Raw genomic sequence first — 23,689 nt, 5'->3', positions numbered from 1 at the left:
CGTACACCTAATAACGCGCCGCCAAAGCGTGACTACATTACGGCCACCTTGGTGGGGGCATTGTTCCCATCAAAGGTAACGCATCAACATTGAAAATAAATCATAACTTGCTCATTTGTCACCCGATTTTCATGAGGTTTACTTTGTATCTTAAAACGTGTATTCTTTAGGTCAAGGCAAGAGAATTTTGTGCGTTCAGCCATTACATACATGATAGATGTAGTTATATGGATACAAAATCTAAACATAGACATAGATATACATACTGTGTATATAAAATATGTTTTAGATTTACATATTGAATTGCAAAGGTCCTTTTTCTCCCCCTCTCCCCTGAGATCCTCTTGGAGGCGCCACAACGCGCCGCTGGCTGAGTGCGTCTGCCTTGACTGGGCTGATTTAGGACACCTGTGGCGCCCAGGAGTCCCAGTTCATGTAGACAAATGTGGGCCACATCCACTCTGTTGCTTCTTTTCTCCTGGGCTGTTGTCTACTCCTAGCTACTGGACAGCACATCCAGACTGGCCGCCCATCCTTTTGGTCCTGGCTCAGATCATGTTTGGTTAACCTTGGAATAGGTTTGCACCTTACAACACCCACGCACGCATCGTCCACTCAATCACTCACTCATCACGCAACTGAGTCTCATTATTAACATACAGTACATGTGTAACTGACACTGATCATAATTAACATCATAATTTGGTCTAATTTATCAATTTGGTTCAGTTGGGTTTCGTTTGAGAAATATTTTTGTAGTTCATTTTATATATTTATATATAAAATAAAGAAGTACCAGTACTGTAGTAATATAAAAATGTACTGTAGAAAAAGAAAACATACTGTAGTAAAATTAAGTACTGTAGTAAAATAACAAATGATTGCAGTAAACTACACGTGGTCGTAGTAAAGTTTGAGATGTTTTTTCGGAGTTGTGTGCGAGGCCAGCGTGGTGACGTCACGGGCACTACGTCAGTCGGTGGGCTGTGCAGGAATGTGCGCAAACTTTTCCTCCTTCTCCTTCTCCGTCGTCGTCGTCGTGTGAAAGTTCTCCGAAAGCCAACGGCTCGCTCGACAAGCTCGTCGCGGGAGAGCGGGTGAGTGAGGCCGGGTTGTGGGTGACGCTCGCCGACCTCCACGTCGACCTTGTGTCGCCCTAACCAAGCAAACTTTGGAGACTGCGGAAAATGGAGGCAAGCAGAAAGACCACAAAAAGAGGAAAAGGCGGAGGCGCTGTCCGCCGCTGATCAGGACCATGGCTAACACTTTGCAAGCGACACTTTTGCCTTCTTTTATTGCTCTTCAGCCTCGTCACTTGCTGGGTTTTTTTTGTTTTGTTTGCTGTTTCGAGGAGGCTTTCGCTCGCCGGCCGTTTGCTTCCGCAAACTTTGTTGAAAAGTGAAATGGTGGCACGACAAATCACCACGTTCGTTCGTTTGACAGCTTCATTTTGCAGCTTTTTTATCTTTTAGTCTTCTCTCTTCGATGTGCTTCGAAATGTTTTGGGAAAGTTCATGCGCAGCCAAAATCCGAAATCAATGGAAATAGCTTGGCGATTGTGAGTAAAAGTGCTGAGACTTTTTGCTTGACGGTTGAAGGATTTCTCATAAAGTGAGCGAGTGTCCTCGACGTGCTGTTCAAGTTGTTTTGGGGTTTTTGTTTTGTTTTGCTGCTTTTGCGATCGAGGCGCTGTCGACTGTGGTGGTGCTGTTTCAAAATGGCCGACCAGCGTTTTTCTCTCCCCCCGCCCCGCCCCCTCCTCTCCACTCTTACAAACTTTGCGAACTTTGTCACGGACGCATTCTTCACAACAATGACGTCAGTAGAATTGAACGTAACACGCTGAAAATGCTTCCTTTCACGCAGGGCTCACAGTCTGCTCAGATTGGCCACTTACACTTTTGGACCTGCATCGTTCCGAAAACGTCCACTCCCAAAAATCGCTTTGGAGCGATCAGAGGTGGGACCAAGTCCTCAAGTCCCAAGTTGAGATAGGCCAGTCTTGAGTCAAGTAGCAAGTCCTACACCTTGAGCTTCGAGTCCTTTTGAGCCATTTTAGCGAGAAAAGATACATATATTTATATCTTTTAAAATCCATATTGATTTATCCAAACACATTTTATAAACAAGTGCATTGAATCTTAAGAAAACAAGGGGGCTAATCAAAATTTGTGCCCCTTCAAAGGCGATTGGTAGTACGTTTTCAGTTACTCTTATTAAAATGCTATGACTTTTTCTCACTTTATTTCTGAAGTGACATTAAACAGACCTGGCACAAATAAGTATTTGCATTCAGTACTTTTGCAATTAGTCATCAAGTATTCTACTGACAATTCCATTGGAATAACCGAGGATAAGGATCAAATCTAGTTTTGCTCGGTTAACGAAGGGTCACGAATACACGAGAAAATGCAACATTTCACTTATTAATGAAAGAGCAAATGGTTTCCTCTTTCGACAATCAACAGTATTTTCCTTTCATTGACATTGACGTGCATTTAGCAGGAAACTGGCAGCGCCATCCTCCTCAGCCTTCTAGCAATCTTCTCGGTCTCTCTCCTCCAAACCATCGAACCTCGGGCGTCCCTCTGATGAGCTCATCTGTCCTCCCCTCCAACCTGCTCACTCCTCCAGAGGACCTCAACATCTTCATTTGCTCTGCTTCCTGTTGTCTCTTGAGTGCCACGCTCTCTCATCCGTCCATCATGGCTGGCCTCGCCACTGTCTTCTAAACTTTACTCTTCTTTCCGTTGACTTCAATGACTCCAAAACCGCTGTCTTAACTCCATTTACAGTTCTGGGACGCCGACGTCTGGCGTATTTTCCTGGCGGAATTGCGTATCATTGGTCGGAGTGTCTTTTGTCCATTTTTGTGTTCCGGATTTAGAGGGGAATCCAAAATGAGCCCAAACGTCAGATTTCAAAGTAGAAGTCACTCTCTTCATGCTGCTGCTGCTGCAGCCACAGTTTGCTTGAGGAGCCATTTTGTTTGGCTCCCATCCATACACTCAGCTACCGCTGCGGGGAGCGCACGATGCTCGCTTGTTATTTAGGCAGCTTGATGAAGCCTTAACCACCACGCGTTCACCCGCCCCGTAGTGGTCGGCTAACTTCTGAGAAAGTTGAGAAAGTGCTTCAAGTTCATGCCATTGTGCAGAGCCCGCATTTTAAATGTACAAATCGCCGCCGATCAAGCTAATTTAATTGTGAAAATTGTGCAGCCCTATGTCAGACAATGAGAAAAAAAAATGGATGTAAACTTCTGGTTCAGCTGTATGTAATCACAAACAAAGTCTCACATTGGCTATTGTCATCTTTGCTGGCTCTGTGGTGACATGTTGTGTTTAAAAAAAATACAGACTTTGGAAGCCCCTACGGTTCCATCAGCCCAACCGGGAGGAAGAGCATAGACTTGTTTTGCCGAACGTGGAAGCACCGTATTTTCACGACCGTATTAAAAGGCGCAGTCTCAGTTACGGGGACTATTTCTGTATTTAACACATACGTAAGGAGCACCGCATTATTGGGCGCAGGCGTGGCAACACATACGCTAGCTTAAAACATACGGTAGCGTCCATGCACGCTAAAACACTGTTTTGAAAAAGGCAGCGGCAGCAAAAGTGAGTTCGGTTGTACTTGATTGACGTATTTAACAATGTACTCACGTTAGCGTCCTCTGTCACGCGCCCCTTCCCCCTCTACGTCCGCATGCTGTCCTCAGTCACGTCCGCCTCCCTCGATACAAGCAGCGTGTCGACACGAAATGCTCCCAGTCAGTCAGGCGGAGCGCTCATCGCACAACATTTATAGATTTTGGAACTCTGTGCACAAATAAGGTGCGCCCCGTCCATTTTGGAGAAAATGTCAGACTTTTAAGTGCGCCTTATTGTTGTGAAAATACGCTAGGTTGCACATTTGGCTTTACACGATCAAGATTTTTGGGGCAGATCAGCGAGTTTAAAGATCCGATCACAAGATGGAGGAATGTGTCTAGTTCAATGACCTGTTCATTTACTCTATATACTTGTGTACTTAATTGCTCAAAAATAATATTTACAATAAATAATGTATCTTTGTTCCTCTATTTATGCCAGTGAGGCATAGTGACTGACAGAACGAATGAATGGCCTTCAATGAGATGGCAGGAAGTCAATACAGTCATAAGTGTATCCTCCTTTTGTGACATTTTTGTTTGTGGGTGTGCCGTGAGATTTTTCAATTGGAAAATAGGTTCCTTGGCTCCATAAAGGTTGCAAATCGCTGCTCTCGTCAGATCGTGGATTCTAATCGGTCGGGTCAAACCAACATTACAACGTGACAGAAAGAATGGGTGCTAACTTATTGTCATTAAGTTACTTCACCCACACCAAAACTTTAGAGCATGATTCGACAGAATGGCGGCATGTTTACATACAACCGTCAGTGCTAGCAGAAGCTTGCTAGGCTACATAACGTTTTTGTTGCCTGCCTGCGAGCCGTATCGTATTCAAAGTACGTGAACGTACCTCAAGCAAACCTTCAACTTCCTCTCCGGTCTTGAGCACCGGTGACCACCAACGCACGTTTTTCCCCATTTTGTCCTCATAATACAGTCGGCGCGATCCACTCTTGTTGTTGTCGCCACGGTAACGTGTGTATCCGGTCGCATTTGAGTTGACAAGATAAAGCCCAATGATCGTAAAAAACAGGATGCGGTGGCATCGAAATACAAGACTTTATTTGCAGTAGTCTGACATCGTGCAAGCGTGAAAGAGCAAATTTGTCTGGCAGTCTGACCCTGGCATGACGTGTTGTCCGTGTCAGACCGCTGACATTTTTATTTGATTTATTTAAATAACTTCATTGGACGTCAGATATTTTCAGTACAATGTGTCAAAAGACAAGGCAAAAAAGAAACTGGCTTTTGGATTCAAATACACTGCGCCCGATGGCGACACGGAGTAAATGTCATTTGCGGAGTCATTGATCGGGTCGACGAATGATGACATTAAAGCCGATCGGCCATTCAGCATAAAATGCTAATTATGATCAAATCGATGTAAAGTCTATTGCACATATACCGGATTCTGAAGATTTGGACAGTTTGAAGTGAACAATGGCTCTGAACGGTGAATCGATGATCAATCAAGTTGTCGATTCGTTTGAAAATCTATGAGTTGTCAATGACTTGATTCATTGTTGCACCGCTGTTTTTTTTTTTATTTTCCTCTTGTGGACTAACCCAGCCCGTTTCTGTTTCGGAGGCCTAAAGCAAGAAAATGTTTTTGCGGCCAGGAAATCAGCATGGCGGCTCCCTCCGTGTTCTCGATGGAGACGTTTCCGATGATGGACGACGACGTCCGCAGTTCGGCGGCCCCGCAGCTGGTCATGCTGGCCAACGTGGCGGCCGTGGCGGCCGTGGACGGCGGCGGCGCGTTGGCCGAGGGCAGCGTGGCCGACGACAAAGAGATGATGGAGCTAAAGACGGTGGGATGTGGCTACTCGGACAGCGAGGATGAGAGCGTCATCAGGTGAGCGCCCCCTACCGACGCGCGGGCGAACCACGTATGCTCGGCTTGACGTTACGCGGCCTTCGTTCGCAGGTACGGTTACGACAACCACGACGGCGTCTGCGTAGCCGTCGATTACTCGGAGGCTCCGGGCCTCGACGCCACGCGACAACAACAGAACGGCGGACGGGAGGACGACGCCGAATTCTCGCCGCCGACCTCAAGCGGCCCCGCCCCTCCGCCGCCGATGCGCAAAGACGCGCCTCCGGCGCCCGCCGTGCCCACGGAGGCCGCGAAGAAGAAGAAGCCCTTTCACTGCAAACCGTGCCACTTTCAGGCTCACGACGAGAAAGGGTTCGTAGACCACCTGCGGACGCACGCCGTCAGCAAGATGGCGGTCGTCAACCGCGTAGAGGGGCGCAGCAGACTGAAGGCCAAAGAGGGAAAGACGGCCCCGGACGGCTCGCCGCGGGCGTGCGACGGTGACGGCGAGGAGGCGGCAACGGCGGCGGCAGGGGACGCCAAAGGCCTGATCCGATGCGAGCGCTGCGGATACAACACCAACCGATACGACCACTACGTCGCGCACCTAAAACACCACAACAAGGACGGCGAGGACCACAGGTCAAGCGCTCGCTCGCTGTATTTTGCTCTTTGCTTTCTTTCTTGACTTCCATCCATCCATCCATCCATTTTCTGTCGCGCTTCTGGAGCCCATCCCAGCGATCATCCATCTTTTCTTTTTCCTTCCTTTGAGCCTTGATCCTCTTTTGCTCCATTTTCTTTGATTTTTCACTTTGCTTCTTTTTTCTTTCCATCCTTGTTTCCTTCCTTCCACCCTTTCTCTTGGTTTCGCCTTTTTTTTTTTTTTTTTCTTGAACTTTTTCCTGTTACTTTCTTTTTCATTCTCTTTATTTCTTTTTTGGTCTCTTTCAATTTCTTCCTCTCTTTCCCTTCATTTTCTCACTCTTTCGTTCTCTTTTGCTCTTTCTTACCACGCGTTGACAACACGACAACTGACGGTGTGCGTGTGTGTGTGTGTGTGTGCGTGCGTGCTGCTGCAGAGTGTTCAAGTGCACGTTGTGCGCGTACAGCACGGTCAGTCAGTACCACTGGCGCAAGCACCTGCGAAATCACTTCCCCAGCAAACTGCACACGTGCACTCAGTGCTCCTACTTTTCCGACCGCAAGAGCAACTACATCCAGCACATCCGGACGCATACCGGTGAGCCACACCAACACAGAGACGTGTGTCCGTGCGTGTGTGTGTGTTCCGCCTGCTCTCGGCCCAACCTTAATGTGTGCGCCCGTGTCCCAGGTGTGCGTCCATTCCAGTGCCCGTACTGCGACTACTCCAGCTCCCAGAAGACGCACCTGACCAGACATATGCGGACACACTCTGGTCAGTAGCGCACGCGCAAATTCAGCTTTTGTTCCGCCACTCACAATTGCCGGACAACTGGAACGTTCCACAAACGATGCGTGTGTATTGACAATGTTTCGTTGTTGTGACTTTTGTTTATCCACTGAAGCACTCGAATGGCACAGCGACACGGTAAAAACAAAGTGTGTGTGTGTGTGTTTGTGTGTCTCGATGTTGCTGTCGAAGTGTTTTGAAGACTAGGGTTAGGGTTAGGCAGGTTAGGCAGTAGCAAATAACTCTCATGGGGTGCCACAAGCCTGCAGCTTACGCGGAGCTTTGGGTTTTCAGTATAATCCATTTGGAAGCCCAAACCAAATGAAACCGCTCCGCGAACACCTCAATTGGAACGGGCCCAATCCGAACGGGTGAAAATTCCTTGTGCCAAGTCGATTTTGGTCACGTGAATCGGAATGTCGTCGGCCTGCGCATGTTCCGTCTTGACGTAAATGTGTCGCGATGTCATCGTTTACGCACCGGAAAACATGACGACTTCCTAGCAGAGCTGTTTTTTGCGACAGAGATATTTGGAACGACGTGTAACCTGATTTTGATGGAAGCTGTTGCTTTCATCAAAGTGTCCAAATAATCACTACTGCACTACTGTGCTAAATACAGTTGACGACATACTTCCCTCTTGCGAAGATGTGCGCACGTCACGCATCTGTAAAACCGCTCCGATTAAATTTGAAAATAGATCATGTCACATGTAAACAGTGGACCTTAGATCTTGAGTATTTTATTCTGACAAGAGCTGCAAGAGAAGCTTCCTTTCCTTCCTTTCCTTTTTTTAGCTTCGTCGAATACTCCAAATTGTTTTTAGGTTTGTTTGTATGTACCGTGCCATTGAGTGGCGCCCAGTCTTTGTTTGTCTGCATGTTCCCTGCGATTGGCTGGCGACCAGTCCAGGGTGTACCCTGCCTTTCCCCCAGTCAGTTGGGATCGACTCCAGCTCACCCCTAACCCAAAGAGGACAAGAACTGTCGAAAACGGCCATCTGGGTGTCTTCCAAACCCTTAAAGCATGTCCTACGGCCTACACGTGCCGATTCGGTCTACTTCCTGTCCGATGGACGACATCCGCCGATGACGTCGAGCGAAGCTGCATCAGCCGCATCCTGACGGTTGTTGTGTTTTGTGCGCAGGTGAGCGGCCTTTCAAGTGTGAGAGCTGCAACTACCTGGCAGCCAATCAGCACGAGGTGACCCGTCACGCCCGCCAGGTCCACAACGGTCCCAAACCGCTGGCGTGCCCCTACTGCGAGTACAAGACGGCCGACCGCAGCAACTTCAAGAAGCACGTAGAGCTCCACCTCAACCCTCGCCAGTTCCTCTGCCCGTTGTGCAAGTACGCCGCTTCCAAGAAGTGCAACCTGCAATACCACATCAAATCGCGACACTCCGGCTGCAACGTCACCGTGGACGTCTCCAAGGTCAAACTGAGGGTGAAAAAACCAGAGGAGCCTTCCAAAACAAATCTGTCCGGCGTGGAGGAGGACTTTGACGGCGAGGAGGCGGACGAGGAGCCGGTTCCTCGTGACAAACCGTCCGGTCCCATCAAGGAGCCGGTTCCTCGTGACAAACCGTCCGGTCCCATCAATCTGTCCGTCAGAAAGAGCGGAAAACCAGCGCAGAGTGAAGATGAGCCGGAGGAGATTCCCAGGAAATGCAATGGCTCTGCAGTGAAAGCGGAGCAGGAGAAAACAATCACGACAAGACAAAAGAAGTCGAAGGAAAACCCGGAAGAGACGGCGAGCGTCGTAAAGGCCAAGAGAAGAGTCAAGAAGACGACGACCGACAAACCGTGTGAGCCGGAAGCGACAAAGGACGAGCGGGAGAAGTCGGAAGCGGAAGGAACGGCGGGCCAGCAAGATGGAAATGAGAGGGGCAAGCCGAGGAGGTCCGGCGGCAAGAAGTACGAACAAGGAGAACCTGCTCAGAGCCTCGTCACTCCGCAAGGTCTTCAGAAGGACGGCAAAGAAAAGTCCAAAAAGAGGAAAGCGGTAGAAGCGCTCAACTTTTCGTGCGCGCCCGCCTCCGAGGCCCGGCGGCTCCGAACCGGCAACAAGTCGCATCCCGCTTCAAAGTACAACCGCAGCGCCCGTGCGCCGCCCTCGTCCGGCTTGCCCGCCAAAAGGGCCAGGAGGTCCACCAGAAAGTCTTTGGCACATCGGCCGGAAGGCCAGTCCGGCGTTCCAGATGCGCCAGAAAGCTCCGCCCGCCCGGTCGAGTCGACCCCGCCTACGATGGAGCCCATCGACGGGCCAGAAGAAGGTCGCGCCGACACGCCTGCCGACGCAACCCCTGCACCGCCCACTCCGGCGTCTCCGGCTAAACCCTCGTCCCTGCCGCCAGAGCATCGCGGCAAAGCATTCGACCCCGAGGACGACGAGGGCGTCCACAGCAGCCACGAAGGCGGCGGCGACAGCGGCAACGTAAGCGACAACAGCGACGGTGCCTCCGAAGGCAGCGACGACTCGGGCCTCAACGGAAACGGCGCGGAAAAAACGTCCGACGACCCGGAGACGCCCGGCCGTGAAATTCCCACACCGACCGAGCTCAAAAGTCACGTGTGCATCTTCTGCGATCGGCATTTCCCCATGGAGGCCGAATACCGCCGCCACCTCAATCGCCATCTTGTCAACGTGTACTACATGGGCGCGGCGCCGGCGAGCAACTGACGGCGAGCCGTCGCGCCCTTGCCGAACACCGAGCCATCCTCGCAAACTGGCCTCTCCGTCATGACTGCTGCTTTTCATTGAAGCCAAAGCACAAAAACCCGTGTGACAATTGTGGCAGCGGGCGGGGCCGCTATTCGCGCGTCGATGCGGCAGATGACATCACCGACGTCAAGAGGCAATCGGCTCAAGAAAAATTTCTCTGCAGCGTTTGACAATCTTTTTCTTGATCACATTGAGCCCATGAAACATTTGACCTTGTTGTGCAATTTTTACATTTGGTTTTATTTTTCAACTTCATCCGCTTGATTAACGTTAGGTTGCTTCTGAAGGTTCAATTCTCATGAAATCCAACAGCTTTGAATACATTGTTTAATATAAATGTATATTATATATTACGGCTGTAACAAGTCACTAGTCGATACGGCATCGCGATTTCTGACCCACGGTTCGAGACACACTTTTTTTTGGGTGGAGGTAAAAAAAATAAAAAGAGATTGTAATAAAAAAAATGGACTATTTATTTAGGACAATTATACATGATTGTAAAGAAAAAAATATTCTAAGACTCCGTCCGGTCTGTGCTGCAAACCAGAAATAATCAAATGAGAAAAACTTTTCTCCAACAAAATAGCTCCTGTTTCAAATATAAAAACTAAATGACACCGTGCGGCATGGCGGATGACCGGTCAAGCACATCTGCCTCACCGTTCGGAGGACCCGGGTTCAAGTCCGGCCTCGCCTGTGTGGAGTTTGCATGTTCTCCCCATGACTGCGTGGCTTTTCTTCGGGTACTCCGGTTTCTTGCCACATCCCAAAAACCTGCATGATATGTTGAGTGAAGACTAAACTGCCCGTAGGTGTGAATGATTGATTGCCTACGTGTGCCCTGCGATTGGTTAAGGACCAATTCAGGGTGTATCCGGAGTCAGATAGGATAGGCTCCAGCATGCCCGCAAACCTAGTGAGTATTAGCGGTAAGGAAAATGGATGGCTGGATAAACCACACTGTGGAGTTTAGGAAACAAACAACAACGTAAACATCGGGTTAACACCGTAGGAGACTTCCTATCTGTGCTCCAAACCAAAAAGGTAAACAACATTGTGCACGAAGCACACGGCACGGCAGGTGTTGGGAAAGGCGTGTTATGGAATGCGCGCAATAGTAGCGAGTTGCGATAAAGTACTGTCGGCGCACAGTCGTACTCACGTTATTGGACAACATTGGGGACGAAGCTGGACTTTCGGTGACTTTGTGCCGCCCCCCTCCCTCGCTCGTGAGCAGATCGGACTGGCCGAGGCTAACGATGCTCGGCTAACCCGCAACTCGGGCAGCGGGCCCAGCGTATATTCCGTACTCTCGAACCCGTGCGGATGTCCACGGACTGTGTCGCCTTGGTGGCCGGACACTTTGCTGCTCCATAAACACGCGTTGGTCGTGAAAAGCAAACTGTTTGAAGACCGCGATTTTCGGTTTCCATGCGTAATCGTTACAGCCTTCTTATATACGTGTATCGTGTGTTTGCAATATTTTGACAGTCATGTAACCAATGTGGTCAAAATATTACAAACAGTTGTGTGTGCCTCATAACATTCAACATCATGAAACTCATCAATTTAAAGATGAATTAATGAAACATTTTATTTGTAAGCGCCTTCCAAGGACACTGTCCATTAAACCGAAAAAGAAAATGGTTGCAATAACTGCTATTATGTTTCAGCTTTTTTTTTTCCTTTTTCTTTCCACATCAACACTTTAGGAGTTCGACTTTGATGAAATAAATGTTTTCTTGATTTGACAAGCTGTTTTAGACTCTTGTTACTTATCAGCTGCTTTTCTCTTGTCCTTCCCGGCGGTCTTGCTCTTGCGCCTCAGGCCGGCGTCCAGCAACACCGCCGGCGTCGGCACTTTGTAGGCGCACGACTTGGGGATGCGCGCCCCCTTCAGGGTAACCACGTGAGGAAGCAGGGGCGGCGTCCTCAGGCCAAAAGCGGCCGAGGGCGGCCCGTGAACCCTCAGCAGCGGCCGCTGTCCCTCCAACGCCGTCACCGCCACCCAACCTGACAACAGACGGCGGCCGTTTCCGTGACGACTGAGCAATGACACCAGAGTCCGGTCGGTTTGCGGCGCACCTGCGGACGACAACTTCACATCGGCGGCGGCCTCCAGGGGACCTCGACCCTCCAGCCGGAAATCCTGAGGGGTCAACGCCGGAAAGTTCTTCATGCGCTCCGTTCCTCCCGCTGGCACCTGAAGCCAAAACCACAAGAACGCTGTCTGTTACCGTGCCGACTCAAGCGGACTGCAATCTTGCGGGCACGGGCGACCTCTCACCCCCAGCAGCTCACGTCCGCCGTGTTTCTGATAAACGGCGTCCGCTTTTTCCACGCTGCTGACGTGAACCGGAACTTGACTGGAGGCAATGACGGAAAACCAGCAGGACTTCTCCCCCTGGAGCGCCCCGATCCAAAAGGATAGGTTAGTGTGGCCAAGAAGGTCAAACGTGGCAAGCGGAACGAGCATTCCAAAGGCCTCGAAAATCCTCCAGAACAAATTCACGAAAGAACAATTGATGACTGGCGTACACGAGCTATTCTGCTGCCCTTCTCACCAATAATCTTCCATTTGCGCTAATTAAGTCCAGTTTTAGTTTGGAAGTTTGGCCATACAAGTTTAAAACCAAACCTTAACCACACAAAAAAACATATATTTCTCTGCAACCAATCATCCAATTTAAAAAATTCTTGCTGCGTTGTACTCAGGCTGAAGTGGCGGTTCCAAATTCTAACCACACTTGACATTTTGGGGAAAAGCTTGCTTGTCACGTTGCAAATTCTCCTGGCTGGGGAGTCAGGAATGATGAATGATTGCGAACGCGACGCAGAAGAGTGCGCTTTTTAGGGAACTATCCAGTAGTGTTCGAACACCCGAAGCCGGTCTCGGTCTCGAGGGTTCGGGTTGAGAACCACCGCAGTAAGTAAATCAAAACACGTTGTGCTCGGGAATGATTTGATTTGATTTGACACCGAGCTTCGTCAGGGTGCACGTGACTCGTGCTCACCTGCTAATTAGTTAATCTTAGGGTTAAGTCCAAAGTCACCGAGAAATAAAACGGTCTCGAAAGGCTACTTTTCATCGAGGGTTAGCACGATGCCGACTGACCTCCAGAAAGTCGATCCTGGCCAGACCTCCGACAAACAGACTCATCCCGGCCTTCAACAAATACGTGCGAGGAACGACGGCCCGCGTCGGAACCACGGCCTTCACTTCCTGTCCGGTGAGCAGACCGAGGACCTGCGGACAGACAAAGGTCGACTCTCGTCATCCGGGGGAAGCTGCTGAAGCGCCGATCCGGCGGACTGCCACTCACGTCCCGTTCCTTCATGATTCCCGGTGTGTCGAACAGCCAGTGTGCATCTTTCAGCTCGTTATACGTCAACTTGCCAGGGGAGTCCTCTCGTTTTCCTGTGGAAACTTGGATTTGTCAGAACGCCGAAGACCACCGTCAGTCGACCGATCACGTTTCTCACCCGTTGTCACAGTTTCGCCGTCGTTATCCTCTCCGAAGGCTAAAGCGTCAGGATCGAAGGCGATCGTTCCGTGAACGACTCGGGGCAGGAACGTTCGACCCACGCGACCTGAACACAAAACGCCAAGTCCATTTGAGCCCTCCGACGGGCACGGCCCCGCCCACTGCTCTTCTGCCCGCGTCGTACCTACTAAGTACCCCTGGCGGCGGAGGTCTTTCAGACACTTCAGCTCATCGGGCGACAGGTCGTCCTCCGTCTGCCGGCGACACTCCCGAAGACGGCAGTGGCGTCGGAACATCCGGTACGGCGTGGGGTTGATGATGGGGAATTTGAGCAGGTTCAGAGTGGTCCCTGCACACAAGACGGCACACCGGCACACCGTGAGAAGCAACGCAATTTGACTTGGGACATCCTCAGTCAATCTGCAAAAGTTTCATTTTGGCAACTGGACTCCTGTTGGTTGTTGAAGACTTTTCACCAGTCAGACACATCAACGGGCTCCCGCAGAGAAGGTTTTTGATTTTCACATAAATTAAGCAATCTGGAAGACTCTGAAGAGTACAACAAGGCAAAATCAACAAATGTTCTTCACGCAGAAAAACATTTATTTACACCGCTCAAGTACACATTTAGGATTCAAAGGAAATGTGCCCGATTTCTTTGCTTTTTTCTTTTGGCCTCCAACTGGAGCCAGGCCCATCTCCATCTCCACCTGCACCCGATGCCGGCTTCAAGCTGTGCCACGTGAATAGCATCCTCCTCTTTAAGCGCTCTCATTCTGGAAAACAATTGACGACAATCATTGTCTGTTTCACTTCATTTTTCACTATTACCAAATTCAAAGGCCAATCCCAAATGCATCCTCCAGGAAAATATGAAGTACAATATTTTTCTGTTTTTATTGGTCATTTGCCACGTAGGCACGACGATCAGCCAGGCTGGCTGATCTAGTTTGAATGCCTATGCCCGGGAAGCCCAATAGAAGACGTCGTGTGAGGTCATGTGACTTTCTCGTGTCGTTCGATTGGTGAACTAGACTTGAACGTCGCTGGCGCTTCAAACCGGATTGGCGCAAACACCACCAATGCGGAAGTCTTAAGTCGTAGTCTCGCCCACGAAATAGTTGATACATAAGCAACAATTGCCGGATAAAAGCAGCGACCGACATTTAGATCATGGTAATGGAGTAAAACTACCGTTAGTTCTTAACAGCAGAAGCGGCGGAAGTGCTTTTTCTGGTCTCGTCGACTCCTGTGATTGATCCAAAGCCGGTCCCGAGCGCACACATGCGGAACGTCAGGCTGATATTCACAATTACATCTGCGTGTGGACGGTGGACGTGTGGAATGCATCAGGCCGCCAGCGTTCAAGGAGTACGAAACAGCCTATGACGATGGCGACACGCCCCCCCTCAGAAAAAACTCATCGGATCTGTACGATTCATTTTGAGTTCCAAACGGCTGATTTTGCCAAAAGGCGACTGATTTGCATGTATGATTTATGGAAGGGCAGCACGATTATTGGCAAAATGATATGAATCGCGATCATTTTGATCAATATCGTCGTCGCAATCTCATGTAAGAGAACATTTTCGACTTGCAATACGTAAACAGTTTTCAGTGCAAAATGAGAGCTAATCCAAATAATATTAGCTTACGATGTTTACTTTTCGAGTAACTGTACTGTCCATTTAAAAAAGCCGCAATAGGTGAACTGCGATATGGCGAGGCACGATCATAACGACGTCAACAACAGACAAGAGTCCGGTTGCCAAAATTCAACTTCTGCATCAAAGCCAAGTAACGGGACGAGCGGCCCTCTCCCTGTCCCGGCATGCTTTGCGGCGATCTCACCGGGCCACGGGGAAATGGTGGCTTTGCCAACGATGTCGGAGGCTCCGGACTTGCAGTAGTCAGACTGGAGCAGCGCATTGAAGAGCGTGGACTTCCCCGCGTTGGCGCTTCCCACCAGGTAGACGTCGCCTTTGTACTTCCACGACCTCTGCAGGCTGGAGATCAGCCCTTCGATGCCGTAGCCGGTCTTGGCGCTGATCAGGTGGACGTCGCTCACCTGAGTCCCGAACCCGGCTTCCTGACAGAACCGGCCCAGCTGCCGTCGGATTCGTCGCAGGTAGTTGGGCGAGTCTGCGGGAAGCAGGTCGATCTTGTTGCCCAAAACCACCACGTGTTTGTTGGGACCCACCAAGTCCGGAAGTTCCGGGACAACCGAGTCGGGGACGTCCAGGAGGTCCACGATGAGAAGGACCAGCGCTCTCTGGGAGCGGATCTCCCGCAGCACGTTGCGGAACTCGTCCTTGGACACTTGCAGGTTCAGGGCCTTTTGATGGTGGCGCAGCAAATGGCATCGCTGGCAGGTAGCGCTATTGAGCCGTTCCTCCCGTAGCAGGACCTTGTACTTCTCGCTCGGCAGGTACCCTGGGACCTCGGTGTGGGCGCAGTGCAGGACGGCGCCGCAGCCAGGGCAACGGGTATCGCTAATGGGTTCCTCTGAATCTGGCGTCCCGTAGATCTTGTGCTCTTCCTTAAGCGCCGCCTTTTTTTTCTTGATGGACGCCACCACGCTCGGGCACAGCGGAAGGTCTGCATCGTGGAACTGAATGAGGGATTCATCCTCAAGGTCCGGGCTGGTTAAGTTCTTCAAATGAAGCTGCACAGCCCTGCTGGGAGGACGACGAAGAGTAGGAGGCGGCGGCGAGCTCTGCTTTGGACCGACATCCGTCATAACAGGTTCCTCCTCTGGATCTGAAAGGACAGGAGACCGGTTCAAAGCGCGGCAAATTCAGTCGAACCTCGATAGAACGGACTATTAGGGGTGAGGGGCTCATCCGATATAGCCGATTGTCTGTTACATTGAATCGGAATCATCTTTATTTGCCAAGTATGTCCAAAAAACACACAAGGAATTTGTCTCCGGTAGTCGGAGCCGCTCGACTACGACAACAGACGGTCCATTGACGGAGACAGACCGCTTTGGAGGCAGAAAGACATTGACATTGAGTCACAGAGCAATAAAGGGTTGCTAGTTATTATTTTTTTAGGCCCTATGCGCCCATATTACTGTACAGTACAAAATTCTTGTTTTGTAGCTACCTTAAGGTAGAAAAGCGCTTTACAAGTGGAAACCCGTTTGACACCCGTGATCGAGTCAGACGACATAGCATATTTTAGAACCATGCGCACGCCAACACTAAAAAAAAACAAAAAAAACCCAGCAAACATTACAGAGTAAACACACACAAGAAACAAGCATTCGCACGATCCACAAACCCAAGCACGCGAAGTGGAGCGCACGCGCAGTGCTGACCTGTGACCTCCGCGAACCAGAAGCGTTCTTCCTGGTTCGGGTCCACCGTGCAGCTCTGTTCTAGTCCACGTGGGATTCTGTCGTGCGCGTGTCGGCCCAAAACGCGTCCCGATGCCGTTCCGGAACCCGGAAGTGAGATGGAACTTCCAGTCGAGCACCGCAGCGCGCGACCTAAGCTCGCGGTCACGCGTGTGACTTTCAGCATGCTTCGGTCTGCTCTGGTTTACCGTGACGTCACCAACTCACGTGGTCGAAGCGTTACTGCACGGAGGTGACGTCACTCCGCGGATGCAGTCGTGATGAAACCGCCCGAGGGGGGAAAAATACCGCCAGTAAAAAGTCTTTAAAAAAAGAAGATAAAAAACAAAGATAAAAATAATACGTCAAAAAAAAGACACAAACGAGGACGAATTGCAACACGTGACCGACATGCACGGGATGACGTAACGTGATTACGTCCCAAGATAAAATCTCAAGACAGTTGTCTCACTCTGTCAAACAAGAAAATCGACTCAAGTTTGTACAAAAATAAAATGGGAAGCGGTACGGAAAATAGATGGATGGAATAAAGAAAAAGAGGTCTAAATCTGAAAAAGGAGGGCTCACTCTTGCTACACTTTGGTGAAAAAAAATAACAACAAGCCACCATCCATCCATTTCCTGAGTTTTCATTTTAGAGTCTTCAATGAACCTACCAGGCATGTTTTTGGATGTGGGAGGAAACCGCAATACCCGGAGAAAAGCCACGCAGGCACGGGGAGAACATGCAAACGCCACACAGGCGAAGATAAATTTGAGAGTCCTCAGAACTGTAAGTAACAAGCCACCAATTGCTCCAAATTGATTTGATCATTTTCACTTTACATGACGCCACATTCACTAATATCAATAGTAACTAGAAAAGAGATGCGTTCAAATCATTGGTAAACACGTTCATGCAAAACAACTTTTTTTCATGGTAGAGTGAGCCCTCTGAATTTTAGAGGATCTTTGAGTACATGCTCGCGTCTCTTCAACTTTTCTTCTTCTTCAGTTTTTTTCTGGTCTTTCGAGATGATCCACCTCACGTCAAGCTGCACGCGCCTTTTGGCCCGCTTCCGCCTCTCGCCGGATGTTCTTCAGGCTCACGTGAGTGGACCCTAACCCAACCGAACCCGATTAGTGACATATGTCAGGACTCTGACAACTACAAATTTAATCTTTATCAAATACTTATGCATTCTCATAGCATGACATATTACGACACATGACATGAGTAAACTGTGAACGTGATGGATAACAATTTGAACCCCCCACCCCAGCCCAAATAAACAAAAACATCTGAATTGAAATACTTAAAAAAAATATCAATATTTAAAAAAAAAAAAACAATGTAAAAAATAAAAATCTGAAGTTTTAAGAAAAAAAAAAAAAACTGAACGTGTGTCTGCTTTGGAAACCATCAATCAATTTGTAACATTTTATTCTGACAAAAAACGGACTCGAGACCAGTTCGGGATGTAACTGCTTTACACACACACGCACGCACGCACGCACGCAAACACACACACGAGCACAGGAACACAAAAACGGAGTTGCTCTTTGGACAGGCCGGAGTGAACTGTGAAATCTTTCAAGTTGAAAATTAACCAAGTCACCACGTTTGCCAGCCTTCACTAACTAACAAATCAATGTTTTTATCGATGTGTTTGTTTTCCTTTTCACACACACAATAAACCACCAAAAAAAGACAATTAAGGATGACGTCAACACGACAAGATCAAAAATCAATGTATTTTTTGGCTGTCAACAACACGGCATAGACATGTTCTGCCCGGATGAGACTACAAGACAAATGTGATCGCTCGCGACGGCGCTACATCGGACGACTGCCATCGAAGCCTGCAGAACACTGGCAACGCCACACCGTGTACCGATATTACCATATCAGCCTATCCCGTCTTTTATAATCATTGGGCTAGGAAGAGGTTTTAGCTTTGATTGCGGCAATGTTTTCTGCTGAAAAAAAAGAAGAAAAAAACGCGTGCACGTTCATCCCTGGGTGTTCTGGAGAGGACGTTTTGGACTGTCTGTTCTTCAATGAAAGCTTGAGGTCATGTTCATGTACTTTTAATACCGCTAGCAAACAAGCAACATGATGTTATGTAGCGAGCTAGCTAGCTAGCTAGGGCTAGCAATAATATTGTATGGAAACATCTCGGCGGTCTGTCGATTCGTTGTCTAAATGTCTGCAAATAAATCTTGAGAACGGCGGGCGAGCAAGAGAGGCGACACGCCATTTCGAGATGCAATCCTATTGGTGGACGTCGAGGTCCGGTGTTGCAGGATTCTTGTCGATGTGCCACACCGCACAGAAGATCCCCAAAAAACCCAACACGCTAGACTTTTCATTTTGCCGTCGTAGGACCAACTCATTGGTCGTGGATTATGTCACACTACAAGGAGTTTTGTGAGGCCCGATCTGGGAAATTGCCCGCGATAGCAAATTGGGCCAATAACGTAGCTAAAATCCTGGAGTCTGATCCAGGCATTAAAGGTCCCCTTCCATCAGTTTTTTTTCCCGAATCTCTGATGTCCTTTTATTGGGTTTGCAAGATCATTTGGGTTGGAAATGCTCAAAGTTGTTTTTTCCCACCTGGCATTTGAGACGGTGCAAATAAGCTTGGCTCTGACTGGATCGCTCATCTTCCCCAGTCTTAATATAGGAAACAGCTCGGCTCTGATCGGTCCATATTGCATGACGCATCTACAAGCATGACGTGTGGAAGCTCAGGGCGGCCACGCGTTCTTTGTCTTCCGATCGTTGGGAAGCACAATTGGCTGAGCGTCGGATTGTTGGCCCGCTAACGGGGACGCGATCTGAAAGGGGACGTGGGTGAAAATGAAAAGCGTCGTCATCTGCTGCCATTCGTGGGAATTGAACCACAATGACTGCAAGCGTCGCTATTTCATCCACTCTTACGGCATACATTCTGAACATAGTTAAGTATTGTTGGAAAACACAGCATATGGATACTTTATAGAGTGTATTTGTATGGCTGAGACTCGCTGAGTTCAAACCCGGAAATGCCGTGTTCAGCTGAGTTGAGCGGGTGCGTACCCACCACCGAGTGGGCACGTACTTGAATATTAATTGACAAAACTACGTCACACCGACGGCGATTTCAAATCCGCCTGTTTTGCAAGCCTTATGCCTTTTATTTCCTTTTGCATTCAATCGACAAACCGCGTCGATTCAGACTCGTTTTGACTGACGGTATGCATAAAACAGTGGGAAAATTTGGATTTTGATAGAAGTGGACCTTTAAGGACACGTAAAGAACACATTTTGTTTAGTAGGGTTGGGCATCGTTTGAATTTGAGCGATTCCGATTCCGGTTCCAAACGATTCTCGATTAAGATTCTTTTAGTTTGCATGGTTTAAATAAATGGTGTCAAAATGATGAACATCAATTTTCTTAGCAGCCCGCAGCATCGACTAAAATGAACATTTGACTCGAGATTCTTGATAACCAGCATCGATATCAAACCTATGAACTACAAGGCAATGTGGGTTGCGTAACCCTAACCCATTTGACTTAATATTCATTCATGAATGTTTCAGCTAAAAGTTAAATATAGCATTGTTAAAATAGTTATTTGGGACCGTTTCATCACGTCAAATGGTTTTAACTTGACTTCCTGTTTTAAGCTTGTAGCCTTTTATTTTGAAGGGTACGCGCCGGAACTCAGCATTTTGGCACGCAAAGTAACTTCACACGGCACCGGTGGATTTTGTTTTCTTTTTTGAAATGGTTGGATCAAAATGCTAAAAAACCTACAAGGTTAGTGTTTGTGATATCGTGAGACAACGTTTATGTGAATTTTGTCCCAATTCATTGTGATGTAAAGTTGCTATGGTGAAGTTTTAGCCCAATGTTAAGCTTTTTTTGTTTTTGTTTTGGTCATCGGCGCTTTGAAGACTAAACTAAACGCTAAAAACCATCAGTGCAAAAGTGCAAGCAACCGTTGACCTTGTGAGCTGTCTCGATGTTGCCAGAGACGTCTTTAATTGCTTCGCTCACCCAGTTGACCGAGCGTTGACTTGACTGTCGCTCCGCGCGGTCCAGGCTGAGGCTCGGAGCGCGTCAGACGCTACGCATCGTGAAAGCCTCCTTTGCGCAATATAATCTTATTCCAAGTGTTGCACTGAGGCGACCGGTCATTCATTTGAACAAAGTTAAGACACACTTTTGTTAGCCGCCGCAGCCGTTGGGCGCAAGCACGTCTTTGTGCGCGTTCTTCTTCGTTGGTTTTCGCTGCTTCTTCGTGGTGCGCAGACTGTAGGCATCGAAACTGGGAACCAAAATGTTTAAATGTGAACGGTTCCGGGAGAACCGGAACATTAGTCCCGGTTCCAATCGGTTCTCGATTCCCAACCCAAATATTTAGAATACGTGGACGTATATGTGTGTGTGCGTGCGTGCGTGCGTGTGTATACGTTGTCAGCGTGCGGCGGGCCTCTCAGCGGTACCCCAACAAGGAGGCGGACCCTTGTACGAGTTCCGCACCTACCAAATCCATCCAGACCGATGCTCCGCCTTCCTGAAGCTGACCAATGAGAAGATTCACCTCAGGACCGCCCACTCAGAGCTCATTGGCTACTGGAGCGTCGAGTATGGCGCCCTCAATCAGGTCTTTCACATTTGGAAGTACGGTGAGGGATTTTTCCGTCACAAGTCTGTCCGTCCGTCCGTCTGTCGTGGTCCCGCCCCTCTAGGAAGTGTGACTAAGTTCCGCCCCTTCCTCCCACTAGAGTCGTTCAGCCAGCGCGCGGCGGTGCGTGCGGCGCTAGCCCGGGATGAGCGCTGGATCGATGAGTATGTGAGCCACGCCATCCCCATGCTCACGCGCCAGGACAACCAGGTCGCCGCCCTGCTGCCCTGGAGCCGTATCAGCACACCACCGCGCCGCGGAGGTCAGACCCGTCACGCCACAGCATATGTGGTTCATTCTAAAATACAATATTTCGCAATGACTAAAACACAAAACCCTACTGTCTGAACCAAATGCTAGTGTCATGAAGCAAGTTATTGAATTGGTCTCCCTTTTGGTAGACCTTGAAACACTCTTCATCTAGTTAGACACAACTTGCAAACACTCTGATGCCCTTGTGTTGTATAATGCAGCCCGATGGGTGGCACAGTCCCAACCCCGGATCGATGCAGAGGGTTGCGTCATGAAGGGCATCCGGGGGTGTGTAAGATGACTCTGGTGCTGGGGAGGAAGGTTAAGAAGGCAAAGGCAGAGCAGAGAAGCATGGGACCAAGGAAGAGTGTTGTGCGGCTAGTGTGTGTGTGTCCTAGTGTCTTGTAGCATAGCAGCAGCATAGAAATACTGTATATCTTTTAGGCACTTAAGAGGATGCAAAATGGAAAGGCAGTTGGTCCTGATGACATTCCCGTGGAGGTATGGAAGCTGTGGAGTTTTTGAACACGTTGTTTGACAGAATTCTAACGGGTGAGAAGATGCCTGAGGAATGGAGCACGAGTGTGCCGGTAACCAGGGTGATGATGTGCAGAGCTGCGGGAACTATCGAGGAATAAAGTGGATGAGCCGCACAATGAAGTTATGGGAAAGAGCAGTGGAGGCGAGACTGGGGACAGAAGTGAGCATTTGCGAGCAACAGAACGGTTTCATGCATAGGAAGAGTCCCGCGGATGCATTATTTGCCTTGAGGGTGTCGATGGAGAAGTACAGAGAAGGTCGGAAGGAGCTACGTTGTGTCTTTGTGGATCTAGAGCGCGGGTGCTCAATATGCGTCGAAGGTAGTATCGGTAGATCGCATCCCATCCCGTTGCTTGATATCGGATTTTTTTCTGATACGCACGTGCGCAAACAACGCTGCTAAAAGGTAACTGCAGATGCGCAAACAACGGGGCCAAGTGTGTCAAAACTAACAAGCTAGTCAGCTAGTGAGTTACCTCAAACCGGAGACATGGTCGCGGCCCCCAGCCCCCCCAAAAAAAGGTCGATCGCGGGAGGTCGGCCGCTCGAAAAGTAGATCTTGGGGCAAAAAGGTTCGGGCAACCCCTGATCTCGAGAAAGCCGATGACTGAGTACCCAGAGAGGAACCTCGGGTCTTGTCAGTGCAGAACCCAAACAGCGACGGCTTCAGATTCGCTCTCTCCGAGCAGGAGATGAAGGGCGAGGAGAGAGGACAAGCATCGGCATCAGTAAAACAGGACTACGTGTATTTTCACTAAATGCCAATGAGTAGAAGTCGTGATTTCAACATTTCCAAAGCGGAAATGCTCGAGAGCCCGCGGACTTCTTTCTGTCTCTCGGCGTCACCGAGTCTTCGATCAACCTCGCACGCATGTTTTTGGAATGTGGGAGGAAAGCGGAGTTCCCGGAGAAAAGCCACGCGGGCACGGGGAGGACACGCAAACGGCACACGGGCGGGGCCGGGATTCGAAGGCAGATGTGCTAGCCAGTCGGCCTGAGGCGCGCCTACGATGACAATTGCAGGCCTCGCTCGTCTTTTTAAGTGGGAGAACTCGCACAATTGGTGGCTGACTAAATCCCTTTTGGCCCCGCTGTCGGTCCGCTGCTATTCCCTTTTCAACAGGCTAACGTGAAATTATTATTAGAAGTCCTCTTCACAGCTGTAACATGTGACAACATGCACGCCGTGCACGTTTCAGGCGTGTTTGAACTGGCCTCGTTCAGGACGCGTCCGGGCGTCGCTGCGCTTTGGGGCGCTGCCCTCCGAGATGCCGTCGCCTCCCACGATGCACCCGGACGCGCCCACCTGGTCGCCGCGTTCTCCGGCTGTGTCGGCCGGCTGGACACAGGTCAGCAAAACGCGAGCGTGCGTGCGTGTTGGTTTGGACACACGTGACGTGATTGTGCTCGTCAGTTTACGCCCTCTGGTGGTTCGAGAGCGTCGACGAGCGCAGTCCAGCGGAAAGGGATGCCGCAGGTGAGACCCCGCCCCGCCCTATGACATCACACTGAACGATGAAATCATTGTGGTGCGGTTCTTCAGTCCTGCGCAGTCTGGCCCATGTGGAATCCCGCGAAAACAGGGTCCTGTTCCCGTGTTCCTTCTCACCGCTCAAGTGATTTTCCGTCAGCCGATCGCAGCTTCGGGTTCGTCTTCGTTGAGCGGCGGCGTCCGATCGCGCGGTGGTGAGCGGGGCTTGTTTTCTGTCACCATGGAGACAGAAAAAAAACGTTTTGCTTCCAAATAAACCTCTGGAACCAA

The 23,689-nt window shown here is 49.5% G+C and overlaps 3 protein-coding genes across 6 annotated transcripts; 2 read left to right on the top strand and 1 right to left on the bottom strand.

The window, feature by feature from the left end:
* The first annotated feature begins 561 nt into the window (after positions 1-561).
* Positions 562-11,387, top strand: rest (RE1-silencing transcription factor). 3 transcript variants are annotated; one of them, XM_061787476.1, is made up of 6 exons: positions 562-578; positions 5,275-5,510; positions 5,583-6,113; positions 6,554-6,714; positions 6,808-6,891; positions 8,054-11,387. In XM_061787476.1, exons 2-6 carry the CDS (start codon positions 5,284-5,286, stop codon positions 9,586-9,588), a joined length of 2,538 nt encoding a protein of 845 aa, XP_061643460.1. In that variant the 5' UTR covers positions 562-578; positions 5,275-5,283; the 3' UTR covers positions 9,589-11,387. The 3 variants fall into 3 exon arrangements, with proteins under 3 accessions (XP_061643460.1, XP_061643459.1, XP_061643458.1); XM_061787475.1 differs by lacking the exon at positions 562-578 and adding an exon at positions 944-1,097; XM_061787474.1 differs by lacking the exon at positions 562-578 and adding an exon at positions 969-1,193.
* noa1 (nitric oxide associated 1) lies at positions 11,210-16,700 on the bottom strand. 2 transcript variants are annotated; one of them, XM_061787481.1, is made up of 9 exons: positions 16,441-16,700; positions 14,970-15,878; positions 13,303-13,467; positions 13,117-13,224; positions 12,957-13,051; positions 12,749-12,880; positions 11,921-12,037; positions 11,719-11,836; positions 11,210-11,646 (listed from the first exon to the last, which is right to left on the bottom strand). In XM_061787481.1, exons 1-9 carry the CDS (start codon positions 16,643-16,645, stop codon positions 11,405-11,407), a joined length of 2,091 nt encoding a protein of 696 aa, XP_061643465.1. In that variant the 5' UTR covers positions 16,646-16,700; the 3' UTR covers positions 11,210-11,404. The 2 variants fall into 2 exon arrangements, with proteins under 2 accessions (XP_061643465.1, XP_061643466.1); XM_061787482.1 differs by lacking the exon at positions 16,441-16,700 and adding an exon at positions 16,227-16,399.
* Positions 16,701-17,454: 754 nt separating this feature from the next.
* nipsnap3a (nipsnap homolog 3A (C. elegans)) lies at positions 17,455-23,689 on the top strand. Its single transcript, XM_061787485.1, has 6 exons — positions 17,455-17,568; positions 20,929-21,136; positions 21,236-21,397; positions 23,127-23,276; positions 23,342-23,404; positions 23,471-23,689. The coding sequence occupies exons 1-6, from the start codon at positions 17,494-17,496 to the stop codon at positions 23,545-23,547; spliced, it is 735 nt and encodes a 244-aa protein (XP_061643469.1). The 5' UTR covers positions 17,455-17,493; the 3' UTR covers positions 23,548-23,689.

The sequence above is a fragment of the Phyllopteryx taeniolatus genome, chromosome 10 (genome assembly GCF_024500385.1).
Source record: "Phyllopteryx taeniolatus isolate TA_2022b chromosome 10, UOR_Ptae_1.2, whole genome shotgun sequence".
Taxonomy (NCBI): Eukaryota; Metazoa; Chordata; class Actinopteri; order Syngnathiformes; family Syngnathidae; genus Phyllopteryx; species Phyllopteryx taeniolatus.
Note: the sequence above shows the minus strand (reverse complement) of the source record. Positions and strands in the feature narration are given on the sequence as shown.

Excerpts from the sequence above, each read along its gene's own strand:
- rest (XM_061787474.1), top strand. Across the intron at positions 5,511-5,582 it reads GAGGATGAGAGCGTCATCAG|GTACGGTTACGACAACCACG; the intron begins GTGAGCGCCCCC and ends CTTCGTTCGCAG. Across the intron at positions 6,715-6,807 it reads GCACATCCGGACGCATACCG|GTGTGCGTCCATTCCAGTGC; the intron begins GTGAGCCACACC and ends CCCGTGTCCCAG.
- nipsnap3a (XM_061787485.1), top strand. The coding sequence starts at position 17,494 with ATGATCCACCTCACGTCAAGCTGCACGCGCCTTTTGGCCCGCTTCCGC. Across the intron at positions 17,569-20,928 it reads CGGATGTTCTTCAGGCTCAC|CGTGCGGCGGGCCTCTCAGC; the intron begins GTGAGTGGACCC and ends ATACGTTGTCAG. Across the intron at positions 21,137-21,235 it reads CTTTCACATTTGGAAGTACG|AGTCGTTCAGCCAGCGCGCG; the intron begins GTGAGGGATTTT and ends TCCTCCCACTAG.
- noa1 (XM_061787481.1), bottom strand. The coding sequence starts at position 16,645 with ATGCTGAAAGTCACACGCGTGACCGCGAGCTTAGGTCGCGCGCTGCGG. Across the intron at positions 12,038-12,748 it reads CCAGGATCGACTTTCTGGAG|GGGGAGAAGTCCTGCTGGTT; the intron begins GTCAGTCGGCAT and ends GGGGCGCTCCAG. Across the intron at positions 11,647-11,718 it reads TGTGAAGTTGTCGTCCGCAG|GTTGGGTGGCGGTGACGGCG; the intron begins GTGCGCCGCAAA and ends GTCTGTTGTCAG.